At 37.1% G+C, this 19,814-nt stretch overlaps 2 protein-coding genes across 2 annotated transcripts; one reads left to right on the top strand and one right to left on the bottom strand.

Annotated features, from left to right (window-relative positions):
- Positions 1-577: 577 nt before the first annotated feature.
- LOC132557396 (regucalcin-like) lies at positions 578-6,321 on the bottom strand. The gene is made up of 5 exons (XM_060221897.1): positions 6,165-6,321; positions 3,065-3,247; positions 2,625-2,846; positions 1,241-1,387; positions 578-783 (listed from the first exon to the last, which is right to left on the bottom strand). The coding sequence occupies exons 1-5, from the start codon at positions 6,319-6,321 to the stop codon at positions 578-580; spliced, it is 915 nt and encodes a 304-aa protein (XP_060077880.1).
- Positions 6,322-14,896: 8,575 nt separating this feature from the next.
- LOC132557042 (regucalcin-like) lies at positions 14,897-19,621 on the top strand. The gene is made up of 5 exons (XM_060221510.1): positions 14,897-15,050; positions 16,839-17,021; positions 17,295-17,516; positions 18,274-18,426; positions 19,404-19,621. Exons 1-5 carry the CDS (start codon positions 14,897-14,899, stop codon positions 19,619-19,621), a joined length of 930 nt encoding a protein of 309 aa, XP_060077493.1.
- The last annotated feature ends 193 nt before the right edge of the window (positions 19,622-19,814 follow it).

Here is a 19,814-nt window from a genome sequence, read left to right on the forward strand (position 1 = left end):
TTTTTATACTATATATATTTAGCGACGTTCTCCTTCACGAAGCATGCCGTGTTCCCCACGTTATGTGTTGTTTAGCTATTCCAAATTAATTTTATTAACTATTGTTTCGTTTGCAAAATCATCATTTGGTTTCTTGCCTCGTGTATTAGGAGAAATTTATCGCTTGATACAAAGTCAAAGCTTTTGCTGCGACACAATATTTATCATTCTGTTTATGAAGCACTTGTCATGTTGTATTATCAAACTAAACAACAGGTGGGAGAAAAGGGGAAACATTTTTCAAATTCATATCTCTACCATTTGATATTTATTTATTTCGTTTCTTCTATAAAATGAGACAAAGATTCGTGTTATCACAATAGGTGCTAAAATGCTCAACGAACATTTAGCATTTAGCATAAGATTTAACCTGTTGTAGTTCCTTTGAAACACAACATAACGACAACCACCGACAGCACTGGAATCATTTTTATCAGAAAAAGTGTAACGTTTATGTACATAGAATAGAGTCTAAGTGGAGATAGGTGGTATTACAAAGATGTTACAAAATATTTTCCAATATCATTCCACGAGAGTGCTATCCCTCATATACGTTGGCTTGTAGCCCTTTCACTCCTAAACCCGTGACCTTGAATATGGACCCTGTCGATGGATAAGCTGCCAGTTCCTCATCTGTTGCTCCTTGACTTGCACATGTGACGTACAGTTCATCCAAATTTTTCCCGCCGAAACAACAGGAAGTTGTTCTCATGGCGGGAATTTGAACCGTCCTCAGTTTCTTTCCTGGAACAAATTACAATTAAATAAGATCACCGGTAAAGATCTAGTGACACTCATCACTTACACTGTAAGTAAAATACAATACCATATAATATCACAAAGTTTCAGGAAGGAAGTACAGTGATAAAGGACGGGAACAAGGCAAAGTTCAATATTACAAACCAATAAAAACAGATGTGTATTGGAAAGGGACAAAGAAAATCGAATATCGGTCTCGCGTAAGGGAATACTTTCACAAAAGTGACGAGTCTGGGAATCACCAACCCACAGATGACATGCGTTATATGAAACGGTAAAAAAGATATTCTTCTAAACTTTACTATGATAAGCGAAACGTCTAGGAAAGAAACGTAATATAAAGAAAATTTAATATATTTCAAAGTAAGAATTGAAAAGTCTTCGTAATTCTGTTTTAGTGCTGAAGAAACTTTTAAAGTCGATAGTGATAGTGACTTATCACCTGAATTAGGATCAAAACAAATGATTTTCCCGAAACCCCAGTTGGCGATCCAAAGATTGCCATCGATGTCACTTGTCATTCCATCCGGGACTCCCATAGAATCAGCGTCGTCAAAACTCTTGTAGTCAATGACAACTCTCCTATTTGCTGTAGTAGAAACAAATGCGAAAATAGCTTAATATTAAATGTGTTTACAAAGATATTAAGTCATCATAAGTACATGTTTAAATTGTATGATGTAGACAAGCCCTTACTGCATATACAAAGTAATGTCTTCACCATTAGACATTAAATTAGTTAAAATCAGCCTCGAAGTGACACTATAGGAGTCTGCAGCAACAGGGCTCATATAAAACAAAAGCATTGTGCCTGTTAAAAGCTGCAGAGATATGGACTCGAGTGTGACGTAAATATATTCCTAAACAATCTGACTCGTCAACACTAGGCCTATACTGATTGATCGCTTTGCTAAATTAGAAAACCTGTTGTGTGATGTTTCATTTCAACGTTTATCTGGCTGCCACCAAAGCGGCGAGGACAAAAACATAACGACAACACAATGTAAGATTCTCCCTATGATTACTTGCCAAGCTGTCATCTGATTAAACCTTGCACTATCGTTTCTGAAAAGTTCACAGACACCATGGAAATATCAAGTCTGTAGATATAAACATTTCACATTTCTATATTATAAAACTTGTGACTGTTACCTCTGAATAGAAATAGGAAACGAAAGTAAAATCACACTGAAGGTCAAATTTATATTGCAAATCAGATATGTCAACCATGTATTTGAAAGTTATTGGTATAACTGCATCGGAAATTGTGTAGAAATCACATCTACTACTTGTAGTTTAACTTTAGACCACACACCAATCCGTGTGTTTTGAATACAGATTCTCAGTTTTCTGTAGCACCACAAAACTAGCACACCTAGTCTGTCATGTTACCAAGACAATCCTATATATATATCAGGTGCGTTATGAGTCAGATAGTTCTACGTTGGACAAAAAGAAGAACGACATCGCACATGTTTACAAGTACCACAGACACATTTATTGACAATGTCAATAAAACTAGGGCAAATTATGAACAAACAAAATTACACAGAGACTCCTGAAAATGCACATGTAGGTGTTCCGGAAGAGTACGCTTTTTCTGCTTTATTTACGAACCCCGCCATTCAACCCTAGCAAGTAATGTCACCCTTCTCAAATGAGAACAAGGTTAACAACAACGGAACCAACAGGTTAACTAATTAGGATCAGAGGTTTCCAACTTTATATCACACAATGAAATAGACCATTTCTCAATAAGATCACCATGACGACCGTATAGCAAGCTGACTTCCCGTTTATGTCATTTCTGGATATTACATACGTACTGATAGCTCCAGTGTTGATGTCGTAGTCGAAGCCGTAAACTTGTGCTGGCACGGTATCTATATAGTACATGGTACGTCGGTCCTGAGTCCACACTAGGCCGTTAGAGATCCCCACTTTCTCCACGCGCTTGTGGATGGTGCCATCAGCATCGAAGCAGTATAACTCGCCCTTCTCGGGTTCAAAAATGTTAGGATTTTGTGATATTTGGTGGCCCATACTCCCTGTAAGATATAACTTGGTCAAAAGTCTGTTGATGGTTCAGGTTAGATCTACCTTAAAGAGCCTTTCTTTTCCCCCTCAAATCAATTGTTTAGTAAGGGATTCTCAAAGAATAAAATCCTGACACTGTATGATACCTGACTGCAAAAATCAAAGACACTTAGAGAACGCATGATATTGAATTTAAATTTTAACATAATGGTATACTGATTGTTCTTACCTGTCCAGAATCTACCTGCAGGATCACACTTAGCGTCATTAAACCTGTTTTTGGTGCCATTTAGTGGTATTTCTTGCAACTTTGTCACTTTTTGAGATGACCAGTCCAAATGAGCTACTGTACGTCCAAGACCTACCAGGTAGCCTCCTTTCTTACACGGAACAACGGCCCCAACTGTGTCCTCTACAACAAGACGAACAAAGACACCATTCCAATCGCCGTAAATTTTGGTTTATACTAATATCGTTAAATTCATGTATATGAGAAGGGGAGTTTGGGTTTATAAAAATATCGGGTTAGCTTTGTTTGTGACATTGCCCGGTGTTTGACTTATTTTATATGTACCACCCTAGATTATATGTACCGCCCCAGATTATATGTACCGCCCTTGATTATATGTACCGCCCTAGATTATATGTACCGCACAAGATTATATGTACCGCCCTAGATTATATGTACCGCCCTAGATTATATGTACCGCCCTAGATTATATGTACCGCCCCAGATTATATGTACCGCCCTAGATTATATGTACCGCCCTAGATTATATGCACCGCCCCAGATTATATGTACCGCACAAGATTATATGTACCGCCCTAGATTATATGTACCGCCCTAGATTATATGTACCGACCTAGATTATATGCACCGCCCCAGATTATATGTACCGCCCCAGATGATATGTACCGCCCTAGATTATATGTACCGCCCTAGATTATATGTACCGCCCTAGATTATATGTACCGCCCTAGATTATATGCACCGCCCTAGATTACATACCGCCCTAGATTATATGTACCGCCCTAGATTATATGTACCGCCCTAGATTATATGCACCGACCTAGATTATATGTACCGACCTAGATTATATGCACCGCCCCAGATTATATGTACCGCCCCAGATGATATGTACCGCCCTAGATTATATGTACCGCCCCAGATTATATGTACCGCCCTAGATTATATGTACCGCCCTAGATTATATGTACCGCCCTAGATTATATGTACCACCCTAGATTATATGTACCGCCCTAGATTATATGTACCGACCTAGATTACATACCGCCCTAGATTATATGTACCGCCCTAGATTATATGTACCGCCCTAGATTATATGTACCGCACAAGATTATATTACATACCGCCCTAGATTATATGTACCACCCTAAATTATATGCACCGCCCTAGATGATATGTACCGCCCTAGATTATATGCACCGCCCCAGATTATATGTACCGCACAAGATTATATGTACCGCACAAGATTATATGTACCGCCCCAGATTATATGTACCGCCCTAGATTATATGTACCGCCCTAGATTATATGTACCGCCCTAGATTATATGTACCGCCCCAGATTATATGTACCGCCCTAGATTATATGTACCGCCCCAGATTATATGTACCGCCCCAGATTATATGTACCGCCCTAGATTATATGTACCGCCCTAGATTATATGTACCGCCCTAGCCCTAGATTATATGTACCTAGATTTACCGACCTAGATTATATGCACCGCCCCAGATTATATGTACCGCCCCAGATGATATGTACCGCCCTAGATTATATGTACCACCCTATATTATATTCCACCCTAGATTATATGTACCACCCTATATTTATATGTACCGACCTAGATTATATGTACCACCCTAGATTATATGTACCGCCCCAGATGATATGTACCGCCCTAGATTATATGTACCGCCCCAGATTATATGTACCGCCCCAGATGATATGTACCGCCCTAGATTATATGTACCGCCCCAGATTATATGTACCGCCCTAGATTATATGTACCGACCTAGTTTATATGTACCACCCTATATTATATTCCGCCCTAGATTATATGTACCGCCCTAGATTATATGTACCGCCCTAGATTATATGTACCGCCCTAGATTATATGTACCGCCCTAGATTATATGTACCGCCCTAGATTATATGTACCGCCCTAGATTATATGCACCGCCCTAGATTACATACCGCCCTAGATTATATGTACCGCCCTAGATTATATGCACCGCCCTAGATTATATACCGCCCTAGATTATATGATTAGATTATATGCACCGCCCTAGATTATATGTACCACCCTAGATTATATGTACCGCCCTAGATTATATGTACCGCCCTAGATTATATGTACCGCCCTAGATTATATGTACCGACCTAGATTACATACCGCCCTAGATTATATGTACCGCCCTAGATTATATGCACCGCCCTAGATTACATACCGCCCTAGATTATATGTACCGCCCTAGATTATATGTACCGCACAAGATTATATTACATACCGCCCTAGATTATATGTACCACCCTAGATTATATGTACCGCCCTAGATTATATGTACCGACCTAGATTACATACCGCCCTAGATTATATGTACCGCCCTAGATTATATGCACCGCCCTAGATTACATACCGCCCTAGATTATATGTACCGCCCTAGATTATATGTACCGCCCTAGATTATATACCGCCCTAGATTATATGTACCGCCCTAGATTATATGTACCGACCTAGATTATATGTACCGACCTAGATTATATATTCCGCCCTAGATTATATGTACCGCCCTAGATTATATGTACCACCCTAGATTATATGTACCGCCCTAGATTATATGTACCGCCCTAGATTATATGTACCGACCTAGATTATATGTACCACCCTAGATTATATGTACCACCCTAGATTATATGTACCATCCTAGATTACCCTAGATTATATGTGACTATATGTACTACCCTAGATTATATGTACTGCCCCACCAGATTATATGTACCGCCCTAGATTATATGTACCGCCCTAGATTATATGTACCGCCCAAGATTATATGTACCGCCCCAGATTATATGTACCGCCCCAGAGCATCCAGTTTTGTATTAACTTGTTTTGTGTTCTACCTTAAGTAACACTTTTCAGTTTGTTTGTTTTTTCGAAGTGTCACTATCTGAGAAATACTGTGGTGGCTTACTTTACCTAGATTATCACTGTGGATGTTTAACCTAGATTATCACTGTGGACTTGTTTTACTTAGAGTATCACTGTTTCACTAAGAGCAACACTGACCAGGTATTCAATTTTTACCTAAAGTAACACTATCCAAATTTTCTGTAACGGGATCCCACTTGTACACTTTGTTGGCCAGTATATCCACGAAGAGGAGTCTCAGTTCCTGATGGTCCCAGTGTGGTCCTTCCCCAAGGATACAATTGACGTTTGCGATAGCTACCTCCACAGTCATTGTGTCCTAACTGTCGTGGGTTCCTGGGGACACTTCACTGGCTTATTTCTACAATAAATGGTAAGTCGTTACTGACTCAAGCAAATGGATTGTTTAGGTGACGAAAAAATGTTTATATTGAAGGATGTGATTGATAACGAATCTGATGACGAGACATGTGAATTATATGATGTCAGGTAAAAAAAAACCACTTACATCGGTGGGATAGAGGCACACGTTCCGGCCAAACCAGTCTCCTGTTTGTAATCGAGAACGTACTGATAATGTTATCATAAAACAAACACACTTGGTATAAGTTGTTTGTCTCTGCATTACTGAAACTCGGGGGATGCGTACATAAGTGCTTGAATGTGTTCGTACATACGTGCATGTATGTGTCCGTACATATGGGCATGTATGTGTTCGTACATATGGGCATGTATGTGTCCGTATAAATAGGCATGTATGTGTCCGTATAAATAGGCATGTATGTGTTCGTACATATGGAGATGTATGTATTTAGAGTCCTGGACATTAACGAGATATGAATATATACTGTGTGTTAATGTAATCCTCGGCACTTGTTAGCGTAGACACCAGCTATCCTTCCATAGTTTCTAGGGAATGTCATCGACACGCCAAACAAGAACTGAATACAGTATATCTTACAGTTATACGGGATTATGGGCTTGTGTACCATTCCAAGTAAAACTTCATTGGTTTGTGGGGAATGTGTACGTATCTATCAGCTACATAAATACATCCTTCATTGTTTTGTGGGGAATGTTTACGTATCTATCAGCTACATAAAGACATCCTTCATTGGTTTGTGGGGAATGTTTACGTATCTATCAGCTACACCTTCATTGGTTTGTGGGGAATGTTTACGTATCTATCAGCTACATAAAGACATCCTTCATTGGTTTGTGGGGGATGTTTACGTATCTATCAGCTACATAAAGACATCCTTCATTGGTTTGTGGGGGATGTTTACGTATCTATCAGCTACACCTTCATTGGTTTGTAGTGAATGTTTACGTTCCTATCAGCTACATAAAGCCATCCTTCATTGGTTTGTGGGGAATGTCTACGTATCTATCAGCTACACCTTCATTGGTTTGTTGGGAATGTCTACGTATCTATCAGCTATATAAATACATCCTTCATTGATTTGTGGGGAATGTCTACGTATCTATCAGCTACATAAATACATCCTTCATTGATTTGTGGGGGATGTTTACGTATCTATCAGCTACACCTTCATTGGTTTGTGGGGAATGTTTACGTATCTATCAGCTACATAAAGACATCCTTCATTGGTTTGTGGGGAATGTTTACGTATCTATCAGCTACACCTTCATTGGTTTGTTGGGAATGTTTACGTATCTATCAGCTACACCTTCATTGGTTTGTGGGGAATGTTTACGTATCTATCAGCTACATAAAGACATCCTTCATTGGTTTGTGGGGAATGTTTACGTATCTATCAGCTACATAAATACATCCTTCATTGATTTGTGGGGAATGTTTACGTATCTATCAGCTACACCTTCATTGGTTTGTGGGGAATGTTTACGTATCTATCAGCTACATAAAGACATCCTTCATTGGTTTGCGGGGGATGTTTACGTATCTATCAGCTACATAAAGACATCCTTCATTGGTTTGTGGGGGATGTTTACGTATCTATCAGCTACATAAAGACATCCTTCATTTGTGGGGAATGTTTACGTATCTATCAGCTACACCTTCATTGGTTTGTGGGGAATGTTTACGTATCTATCAGCTACATAAAGACATCCTTCATTGGTTTGTGGGGAATGTTTACGTATCTATCAGCTACATAAAGACATCCTTCATTGATTTGTGGGGAATGTTTACGTATCTATCAGCTACATAAAGACATCCTTCATTGGTTTGTGGGGAATGTTTACGTATCTATCAGCTACATAAATACATCCTTCATTGGTTTGTGGGGAATGTTTACGTATCTATCAGCTACATAAAGACATCCTTCATTGGTTTGTGGGGGATGTTTACGTATCTATCAGCTACACCTTCATTGGTTTGTGGGGGATGTTTACGTATCTATCAGCTACATAAAGACATCCTTCATTGGTTTGTGGGGAATGTTTACGTATCTATCAGCTACACCTTCATTGGTTTGTGGGGAACGTTTACGTATCTATCTGCTACATTATCAAATAAGTCTGTTTTGGTATATTTGAATGTTTATGGACGCATTAGCTAAACTGAGGTGTTCATATCATATCATGTCGAGAATTTCATCTGTCTATCAGTACAACTTCCATCAATTTTAATGTCGTGGAGGTGTTAAGCAGTTTGAATTTTCTTGGATATGCGATTTGGTGCGGATTACATACGTCTGAGCTCAAAATACATCCAACATAAATTTGTATGAAATTTACCTTTAATTGTTATTTTCATATCTAACACAGTCGGTGTAGGGGAGGTAACTCCATTCAACTTTGTTATTTATTCCAATATTGATTTATTTTCTTAAATGTTTTCAATTGTTAAATGTATATTTCTTTGCCTCACTCATTTACCAAAATGCTCCATCCATAACATTATTATAGCATAAAATCACTTTAACTTGGGTATGTTGCCTATTATTGTCTTTTCAAAAGTAGAAAATGTCTTTAAATTATCTCTGAAACAATATGAGTTTATATTTACCTTCATAAAATCTCAACTTTTATTTCAATTTCATAAATGGTCAATGATTAATTTGTATATAGACATATCAACTCCCACATTTAGAGAATGGGGTTTAGTTTTATTTTATTTTATGTCCAAATTGAACGATATCCATTTCCTTGCCTCCGCTAGTATTCAAACCGATAGAGCTAAAGAGAAGTTCTCTCTTGCCGAGCAGTATATTGCGACTAGTATTTACCAAGGTTACATACTACCCCTTCAGGAAACCGTTCGTCCTCGAGTTTTCCTAGGGTTACCGCGATATTTGTGAAAGTATTGCTAAGTATTATTCGATAAAGTTGGCGCTAGAACAAAACAGAAACAAATGATCTGGTAGACTTGGAATGATCTGATATTATAGCTACTATAATATGTACGATAGAATACTAGATTTAATGGGACTAGTTAATCACACTCATCAACACCTTATCAGAAGTATAATATCTACTTAACGAGCTTGATGAATATTCATATAATAACATACATCAATATATACACTCACACTACAAATGATACAGGGGTTCCAGGGCTTTCACAAGTTAGAAAAATCCCATTCCGGCTGAAACAATAGAAAGTTTATCTTAAATACAGCACTAGGGCAGTGAACTGTGAAATAACAATCCATATATCATGTATATGTCGTGACAGTCGTGTAGAAGATGTGGATCACTTCTTTCTCTACTGCCCCATTTATTTAGCCCTATTTATTTCATTTACATCTTGATACTCAATTAAACCTACGTTATAGTGTGATTGGGTATTTATCTTAGTTGGTTAGAATAACAATTCTTCTATTTGTGCCTGTGTTCACAGCGTTATATTGAATCTGCTAAGAGATTTTGAAACAGGTATTTAGTTTCCCCAAGTGTGTATAAAAGCACATGTATATATTCATATGTATCTGTGTACCTGGCTCGTGCGCTGAATTCCCAGTGACTTGACCAGAACACAGTGATGTGTATTGATTTCTTGTTATTTGCTTTCTAGTTTGTATGACAATATCTAACAACATTTGATATAACAATATTATTTTTTATGTTGTGAAGTCTTTGAGTCTACTATTTATAAATAGTTAAACCAAGTGATTTAGTAATGTGTTGTATATTTGTGTACACAAACTTCTTTTATTTGTTTCATAGTGTATATATGTACAAACAACAGAACATATGATCAATGAAGTAAACAAAAGAAATAGACAATACGGACAAGTAATATATATAATTTGCAAGGTCCTGTACAATGATCAAAAGTGATTCCAGTTTTCTCTCTCTGTCTCTCTCTCTCTCATACACACACACACACAACACACACACACACACATAACTTGGACATGACAGTCATACGAAGGGGCCCTTGATCATACATAATAACGGCTGGATGCAATTTTTCAGCAATTGATTAAAAGTTAAATAAAGGAATTTAAAGACGGAACCTGTTTGAATCATACATCTCTTATGGTTTAACGTTTTGTACAGACAATAACGGAAATTCATTCATAAATGCCATGAAAAGAAGACACAGTAACAAGCATTTAACAAGGACCCCCAACAGTGTATAAAACCTCAGTATACCGTAACGAACATAGATTCAGTGAAGCGTTTAGGAGTATATATAGGAAGAGCACCTTTTTGGGGAACATTATTCATGCGACAACCAAGAGTAGCCAGTAGTCTTTTTGAAGACTTGTTTTAAACATGCTTTTGATTTTTTTTATATACAACAGGACAAATTTTAATCGCGGTGTTTCAATTCCATTCATTGCAAAATACACTAATCTAAAATTACCAATGTAATCATATAGTGAAGTAATGTCGGGCATTGCATTTCATAAATTGAAGTATTAAATCTCGCTCTTCACATCCGTTTAACATTTTTTGTCAAAAAATGTTACATGGTATCATTATGTATACAGGATAGGTAACGTATATTGAACGTATGTGAAACAGATCCGCTACACTAGAACCCCAATAGCTTCAAAATCACACCATATTGCAACTTTTTAGCGAAAATATTGCTTCGTATCTAGTAATTTTAAACATAAATACCTCTTGACAGGTTGGTTTTATTCGTTGCGTTGAATTTTAAGTGAAACAGCACCATGTATATAAATGACTCAATCGCCACATAGACGACGTCATGACACCAATATAAGAAAAACACTAAAGGGAGGATGGTGGGGGAGTGTTTGCTTTGAAAGGTTGCTTTTAAACGTAACTATGTCCAAACTTGACAACATATTTAAAGGAGTTATTTAAATATGCAAATTGGATTTTCTCGATATTTCCAATTTACGCTTGATCAAGAATTACTCCGATTATTTAAGGAATTAAAATGGACTAGATATGATAAGTTTTTAAATGATCTGGTGATTGGAACATCGAGAAATTCAGATTTACGTATGACCTTTTCACTTTTTATTAAAGGCTTGATCATCGCAACGTAGTTAAATGTTACACGGAATTTATTTATTTTTCATTCAATTATATGTAACTGTCCAGAAATCATTGCGTGATTCCAAGATGAGCTTTTGTAACGATTATACATAGTTCATGAAGAATTTGACGCACTGAAGGTGTCATCTTAAACTGTAATACAGGTTATCTGTCTTATAACATTTAACGTACCTCTAAAGAAAAACACTAGCGAATAAATAGTCTGTTTCCTCAATAAAAGAAGAAAGATCAGACTTGTGTAGTGTATATTATTATTATTATTTATTTTCATTTATTATTATTATTTATTTATTTAGTGTAGACACTTATGAACTAATATATTTTTTTCAGGTCACTGAAGTGATGGGGGGGGGGTTAAGCACACGTACAGTGGTGGTGATATGGAATTTTCTTGAGCAGCCCGGTTGTTATTGACATATGGAGTGGGAATGGTGATAAGGTACTTACCAGTATAATACCATGTTTTACTTTATACTAATGATACTAATTTTTCATACAGCCCGGTTATTATTGATATCTGGAGTGGGACTGATGATGAGGTACTTTTTAGTATTGTTGAGCTTGAATATTTGTAGGATGTCTGCTCAATGACAAGCTAACTCGTCAGAATTTTGTAAACCTTTAATGGCGGTAAAACTCAACGAACAACCGGAAAACATCAACAATGTATATCACATAAAACGGAAACCGGTCCGGCGGTCCGGAATCACGGCCGCATCACAGTATAAATATTTCTTTTTTATAACATATTTTGAAACTAATCAAATACACACCAACATACAAAATGTATTTAATTACTTTGGATTGTTTGAAACAATATTGCCAAAACAATGGAACATGTACAAGTGCGTTTTGCTACTGAGGATGCCTATTTAGCACTTTGGATGTTTCTTCAAGCAATTATAAAACTATTTTATTGTAAAAAAAAAAAACCCATTTTAGTTCTCTTGTTTTGTGACAATATAAACATCTTCCTCCTACTTCTCCAACTTTCCCTCGTGTACCAACGTTTTGACTAAACCTTGATCTCCACGCTCTTTGATGGCACCTCGTACTATAATGTTCCTTCTGTACGGTGGTAACATCATATACTAACTCTTATGGTCGCCACAGTGATCTCATTGAGAACTTTCTATTTTTGTGCGATATGAAGCTGGACGTGTTTGATGCTCGTTATTTTGCCTGTTGGTTCTGTTGAGGTATACCTTGCTCTTATTTGAAAACGTGTCATTACTTTCATGGATTAACCAAGGTTTGCATGGCGGGTGTCGTCGATGAAGGAGAAGACTCTTACACTTCCGGAACATCTGGTCTTATTCATGGAATTTGAGTTTGGATTATGATTATTTTGACATGTTGGTATTTTCTTGATGTTCGTCTGTTCATCTACATCTGCAAGGGCATGAACACTTTTGCTGCCTCTTCATACAAAAAGCTTAATCGATAGGCAATCTTGGTTTCCTACCAAACATTAAGTAAAATCGACCGTTTTGAAAATCATTCAATATTGAAATTATAAAACAATGTATTAAATCGTTGGTTAAGTCCACATTCCCATGTAATTTGTTTCTACTTCATTTTTTCAGCCATCTCTTAGCTTTTAACACCTTAGGGCCTCGTTAAAATGTCCCAGAAGGACGAAACTGTTGTAGAATGCCGGTCTTGACACCAGCTGTTCTAGTCCCTTTATTAAATATACCTCCATTTATCAGCTATCTTATCTGTGGTTTGTCAGATACTCGTACCGTAAATTATAGAGATAAACCCCGTCTAGATGAGTGTTTCAGTTAACGTATCATACCTTAATCTACCATGATAATTTTTTAAAATTCATATTGATATTGAATCGGCGTCCAGGGAAGTATATATGGTAGATAGAGTTATTCATCGGGATACCCTGCGTGGCCTGAACATGCCACCATACACGTGGTGTACATTCATTGATACGAATTAACACAGACAAGAAGGACGAAGCCGTGTCTGGTGAGTACGCAACATTTCGTACAAAATTATGTAGAGTTTAAAAGTATTTAAAATATTAGTTAGAATTCCATTGACATTACATTTTAATAACCTAACGATTAACTGGCATTGATATCGCATATAATAACAATGATACTGAGCTGTATTATTTCGTTATCGCTGAATGATAACTACTCTCTTCAGTATTTCCATAGCAGGAGAAAATCTCGTACTAAAAGCTTCCATCTTTCTAACAGAAATCCTGAAAATGATTTCACATTTTCATTTCACTTATCTATTTTTGTATTTATTTTCCAACGTTGTCCGACTTTTTATATCTATCAGACAATTTCTCGCTAAAGGGTTTTTCTAACTAGTGAAAGTGAAAGCCTCGTCAAGAGATGTTATAATTACAAATTGTATCGTGCAATTGATGAAATTTGTGGATCAAAATAAATAAATAAAACAAGAACTATAAAAATATAAACTAGAACAAGACAAACTACGTGGAAATCCTTGAGAAGGTATTTTGAGAAGGGTGGTTTAAGGAGGGTGTTTTCAGGAAGGTGTTTTGAGGAGGGTTTTTTGATGACGGCGTTTTTAGAAGGGTGTTTCGAGAAGGGTTTTTCGAGAAGGGTGTTTTGAGAAGGGTGTTAAATCTGGTAAGGTATTCCTGTTTCACCAACACCGCGTAAATCTACATCAATACATACTAAAAGAAAATTCTGGAAGAGAACATGATCACACGAGAATTAAATTGTCTAGTATTCATCACCTTACATCTCAACCCACCTTGGTTGTAAGCTTTCGATACCTGACAAGAAACTCGATATTTTAGGTGCAAATATCGAATTATTTGCTAAATATTAATCCTACCGACCGGAAAAGAAGCTGGAATGTTTCATTTGAAATCGAAATACTGAAACCACCCGCTTAGTTTACGATGCTCGTGGTATGCTGTTTGCTTGGTAACGACTAATCTCAGCGATCCTTGAGTTAAAATTCAAAATAATGTAAACGACCCGCATAGTCATCTCTTCTTACAAATGCATTTGAATAAAGCACATTTTAAGTAAACTTTTCGACACATATACTTGAAAGACGGATATGGTGAAAGATGATTACATGAACTATAATGTTCACGCTTAGTTTTCAATGTTAGTGACCCGTGACATGCAGTTCACTTGATGACGGCTTATCAAGATAATCCTAGATTCTTAAAATTCATGTGAATGTAAATGACTGACATGATCATCTCTTGTTACAAATGTATCTGAATTTAGCACATCTTCGGTCAACATTTCAGCACATACACTTTAGAGACGGGTAAAGTAAAAGATTATCACAAGTACTGTATATAGATATTCGGTGGTTCATATAGTAATGATGTTTTATTGAAGCCGTTCTTGTATATTGATTACATATGTCCCTATTGTTTCAGATATAAACACTGACGCGCGATGTCTGTAGAAGTACTTATTCCTAATGTTACGGGGACTGGAGAGGGACCGCATTGGGAAGATGGTACCCAAAGCCTCCTGTTCGTGGACATAACAGAACAGAACGTTTACAGATGGGATTCCCTTACTGGAAACGTGGACAAAGTACACCTTGGTAAGTATATCACATCTAGCAACACATCAACTCCGACATATTCACGAAATATAAACACGAATTCAATGGAATTATGGCAAAATAGGCACGTAGAAAGGAAAAACAAGACCAGGTGTTACGGAGAATTATGCGTCTTCTTCTTCAACGACGACACCTACCGTGTAAATCTTGGTCACCCCAAGTCAGTAATGTCACATTTTCAAATGAGAATTAGATTTACAACAACGGAACCAGCAGATAAACAAACGAGCATCGATCGTACAAAGAAATATAATATTTTTCGAACAAATGATCATCATGACGACCATGAAGCTCTAACGGACTATGTGCTACCTTGCACGACAATATCGCATCAAGTGCGACATGTAAACACCATAGGCTGGGGATGCAGGTAGGTTGCTATCCTGAGATGGAAATTTTGCAACATGGAAAACTGAAATCATCATCTTTTCATACAGCTTGGTCGAAAGCTGTAAACGTTTGTTTCATTGTACGAAATAAAAGAGGTAAGCGGAAGATGTAGAAGAGTCTGCCGTATCCTTGAATTCCATTTCTGGTTTTTTTTCTGTAAGACAGGATGTCATCAATATATCAGAAAGTGAAATTGGAGGACTTTACAAGGTATTTGTTACCTCGTTATTCAGCCTCGTACGAAACACAAGAGTAGATAGGTTTTCCCTACAGCTATACCAATAGCCTGTTGGGTGATCTTACCTTCAAACAGAACTATTATGCTATTCATTGTTATTTCATGATCGACAGAGCCGCAATGTTTTCTAGGGGTGGTGGCAACGCCACTATTTGTGCTGATTTCCAAATTTAATCAATAGAATTACAAGTGTCATCATCATAAAAGCTGCTTCGTGGTTATGTACAAGCAAAGGCATCTCTCTGGATGCTTTAAATTAAGATTTTAACATTTAGTTGACAATTAGTTGGACTTAGTTTATTAATCATGACATGTGAGAGTTTGGAATTGTTATTTTTCTCATAAAGTATCTGAACTGTAGAAACCAAACCTGGAATATACTTATATCTATGTATGACAATTCCAATACACATTTCAGATTTGGGATTTCAACTGCAAAGATTTACCGTTAGAAGGATTCTTTATATAGATATATACATTTAGCTCTACATTGGCCTTAATTTGTCCTTAGGTACATATTATTTCACCACACGTGTCGTTCTTGTTTATGAATGATTTCGTCCTCAGTATATTTCTTTCATTCTAATTCATTGGCTATACTGTATCTAATTCTAAATTATGGTAGGGTGTTATTCACTTGTGTAAGTACAATCTTATAACCGACGGAGGCTTAGAACTGTTTCATCACAATGTTGTCAGTAATACTGATGTTCTGAAACCAACGAAACAAAATAATGTCGCTCTGCGAATCGAAAGAGTATACACTGTTCTAATGGATGTATATTTTTGAGGGAATCACTTGGTTGAGATTTCCTCAAGTCGAGATTTTCCTCTGCTGATATCTCCTCAAAAACGGCTTGTATAAAATTTTCTCAAGGAACAGGAGGAAGTCATCGGCTAGGATGTCCTGAAATTCCTTGAGGAATTTTCATACAAGATATTTTCATGGAGAGATCAGCTTAGGAAAATCTCGACTTGAGGAAATCTCAAGTTGAGATGTTTTATACAAGTGGGGCCAGGTTATTATATCAATTGATTCAGAACGACTTTATTCACCATCATAGAAGTTAACATAGGTTGTTTCTGACGAAAACCTTTGTTACAAAGTAAATTTCATTAACATAGAAATACTGTTTCAGATAAAAGGGTGGGATGCGCTGTGCCCTGTAAGGACGGGGGATACCTAGTAGGTTTGGGGCGGGATGTTGCACACCTGGACTGGACGTCTCGGAAACTGACCACACTGCACGAGATACCTCTTAACGGCATAGAGAATAAATTTAATGACGGAAAGTGTGACCCAGCTGGCCGCTTCTGGTTAGGTATGTACGGGAATTAATATGTTGGAATACTCATGAAACTTTTCACTTAGAAGACTGAATTAAAGTCAGTGTAAAATAATATAGAATCATTTGGTGGATTTCTAATGTGTAACAATTAACAAAGTATTACTATTCTGTTTCGTTTACACGATTTCACGATTACATCCTTTCTCGTTTCAATTTTTTATAATACGGTCACGTGATACCTTTTTATCCAAATGTCTTGATTATACAGCGAGCCTTTCGGTTGTTTTCACAATCCCATTTTTACAGGGAGTATGGGAGATATACTGACCTATGACCCACTAGTGTTCGAAATGGAGAAGGGAGAGTTGTACTGTCTTGATACTGAGGGCAGCCTTCAAGAACGTGTGGACAAGATGACCGTTTCCAACGGCTTAGCGTGGTCGTCTGACCAAAGGACCATGTACTACATTGAGAGCTCCCCAGGTCAGATCATGGCCTTCGACTATGACGTCACTTCCGGAAACATACGTATGTTATAAACTATATAATATTTTAGGTAGACGTGAGTTGTATATGTAATGGATGAAAACAGACGCAAAATATTGATCATAATATAAACTTTCTCCGTGAAATGTCTTTTGAAATGCATATTTTGACGTAAGCTTGTGGAATTTATAATATTATAATGAGGTGGTGATAGACAGCGTAATCAGCCAAATGGAGTCTCATAACAATAGTCAACAAAGTGGCCATTTTAAAACCCTTTACCCTATGTTTAAGAACAGAAAAATCCGAAGCTGTTGAAAAAAAATAGTGGACGCCAATACACTTGGTCAGTCTTATTTTTCGATGTCATATTTGTGTCCCTGTCGTTGTCATAGTGATAGGACAAAATTTTAGACATGCTGTCCGTTGGTCTCGAATCCACATTTGGCCCAAAGGCTCCTTCATTCCATAGCTTATCCAAGATTGTACAACAGACACATGTAACCCTTGTAAATACTAGCCGCAATATACCGCACGACTAGAGAGAACTACTGTTTAACTGGATCGGTTGAGCGTCAGACTGGTAAGCCAGAGGTGCCGGGTTCGAATCCTAGCTATGGTATTAGGTTATGAAAGACCTGTGTCACACACATAAGTGAACGATACCTTTTGAAGCAGGTTTGTATACCTACTTCGAGACAGACGATCATAAGTCATTTTTGTCTGTGTTACAACGCTCTAATAGGTGTTTATCATTCCATTCAAATTCGAGTTCTGTTGTGTTCAATGTCTACCATAGGTAATAGAAGAGCAGTGGTAGAGTTCGGGACCTTTGACCCCTCTGACCCCGACGATCTTGGTTTACCAGATGGTATGACTATCGACACAGATGATAACCTTTGGGTGGCTTTCTACGGCACGGGACAGGTGATCTGCTTCAACCCGCAGACAGGTGAGACGTCCATACTTTAGTCAAGGAATCATTACTTGCCCAAAACAAAGAAATTTGTTATATATACGAAAGTTAATTGTAACGACACTAAAGCTCATGAATATGCTTGCTTGGATTGACCAAGGTTTACATGGCGATGCGTCGTAGATGAAGCAGAAAAAACTTACACTTCCGGAACACCTGGTCTTATTCTCCTTGTGCTTTTTCAAAAGTCTCCGTGAAAACTAGTGTTGTTCTTATTTTGCCCTAGTTTTATTAAATTTGATTTTGGATTATGATTATGGTGACATGCTGGTGTTTTTGATAAATCAATGTGTTACCAGTGTTTATTCAGTTCATTTTTGAAACACTTAAAATATTTGCCATATACTGCAGCTTTTAATATAGTTAATGTAGTGAACTCTAACCTCTTCAACTGAATTCTCGCAACAAACAATTAAGTATGTAATTAACAGCAAATTTAATTATATATAACAAACATTTTTTGTTTGTTTTGTTTTTATACTTCCCGAACCTTGTAGTCGTCGCTTTGTCCGTCCGTCATAATTTTGTCCAGAACATAACACAAAAACTTCATAGGTAGATAGATCACAGCAATAAGAAGTGCAGCGCACTCTCGTTTGTATAATTTAGGAGTTATTATCCTTTGCTATTTTGTATCCTTAAATTTTGAGGCGTTCGGGGAGCATAACCCGTCTCTGATGGCCCCCCCCTTTTTTTTTATATTTCTCATCATTTCCGCAGATTTACGGTATCGTAGTAGATTTACATATCATATATTTCAAAATAGTTCATACTAATATATCTAGCAATATTTTAACATGGTTTGATTGGTCAACATGACTCACCATAGGTTGAATAAATACTTAAACGTTTTGGACTTTATCACAAAAAGACAGGGAATGTCCTTTAGTATGGTTTACAAGTTTAATTATTAGTATTATGTGTATTAATGTTTATGTGCGTACATGTTTTAGGTAAAATTCTCCGAAAAATCCAATTGCCCTGTAAAAGAACTACATCGTGTTGTTTTGGCGGGAAGAATTTTGACGAGCTCTTTGTAACTTCCGCAACAGCAGGGTCTACTGACGATGAGCGCGAGGCATTTCCCGCCTCTGGTTCTGTATTTCGAGTTACTGGATTAGGAGTCAAAGGTCATCCTGCTCACGTTTTCCAAGGAAACTTAAAACTATGATTAATTGATAATAATAATTATTATTCTTTATCTAAATTTTATGTTGCATACAAGGTGAGGAAATAAAAATATGCATCATGCTTGAGCATTTTATCTTGTGTATCTGTTAATCTGACAACGTACAAGAATATGTTGAAGGATTAGTCTGTGTGACGACCGAAAAACCTAACAGTGGTATTTAGGTCAAGTCTCC

This window comes from Ylistrum balloti, unplaced genomic scaffold (assembly GCF_031769215.1).
Source record: "Ylistrum balloti isolate Yb309-2 unplaced genomic scaffold, AGI_CSIRO_Ybal_v1 Utg369652, whole genome shotgun sequence".
Taxonomy (NCBI): domain Eukaryota; kingdom Metazoa; phylum Mollusca; class Bivalvia; order Pectinida; family Pectinidae; genus Ylistrum; species Ylistrum balloti.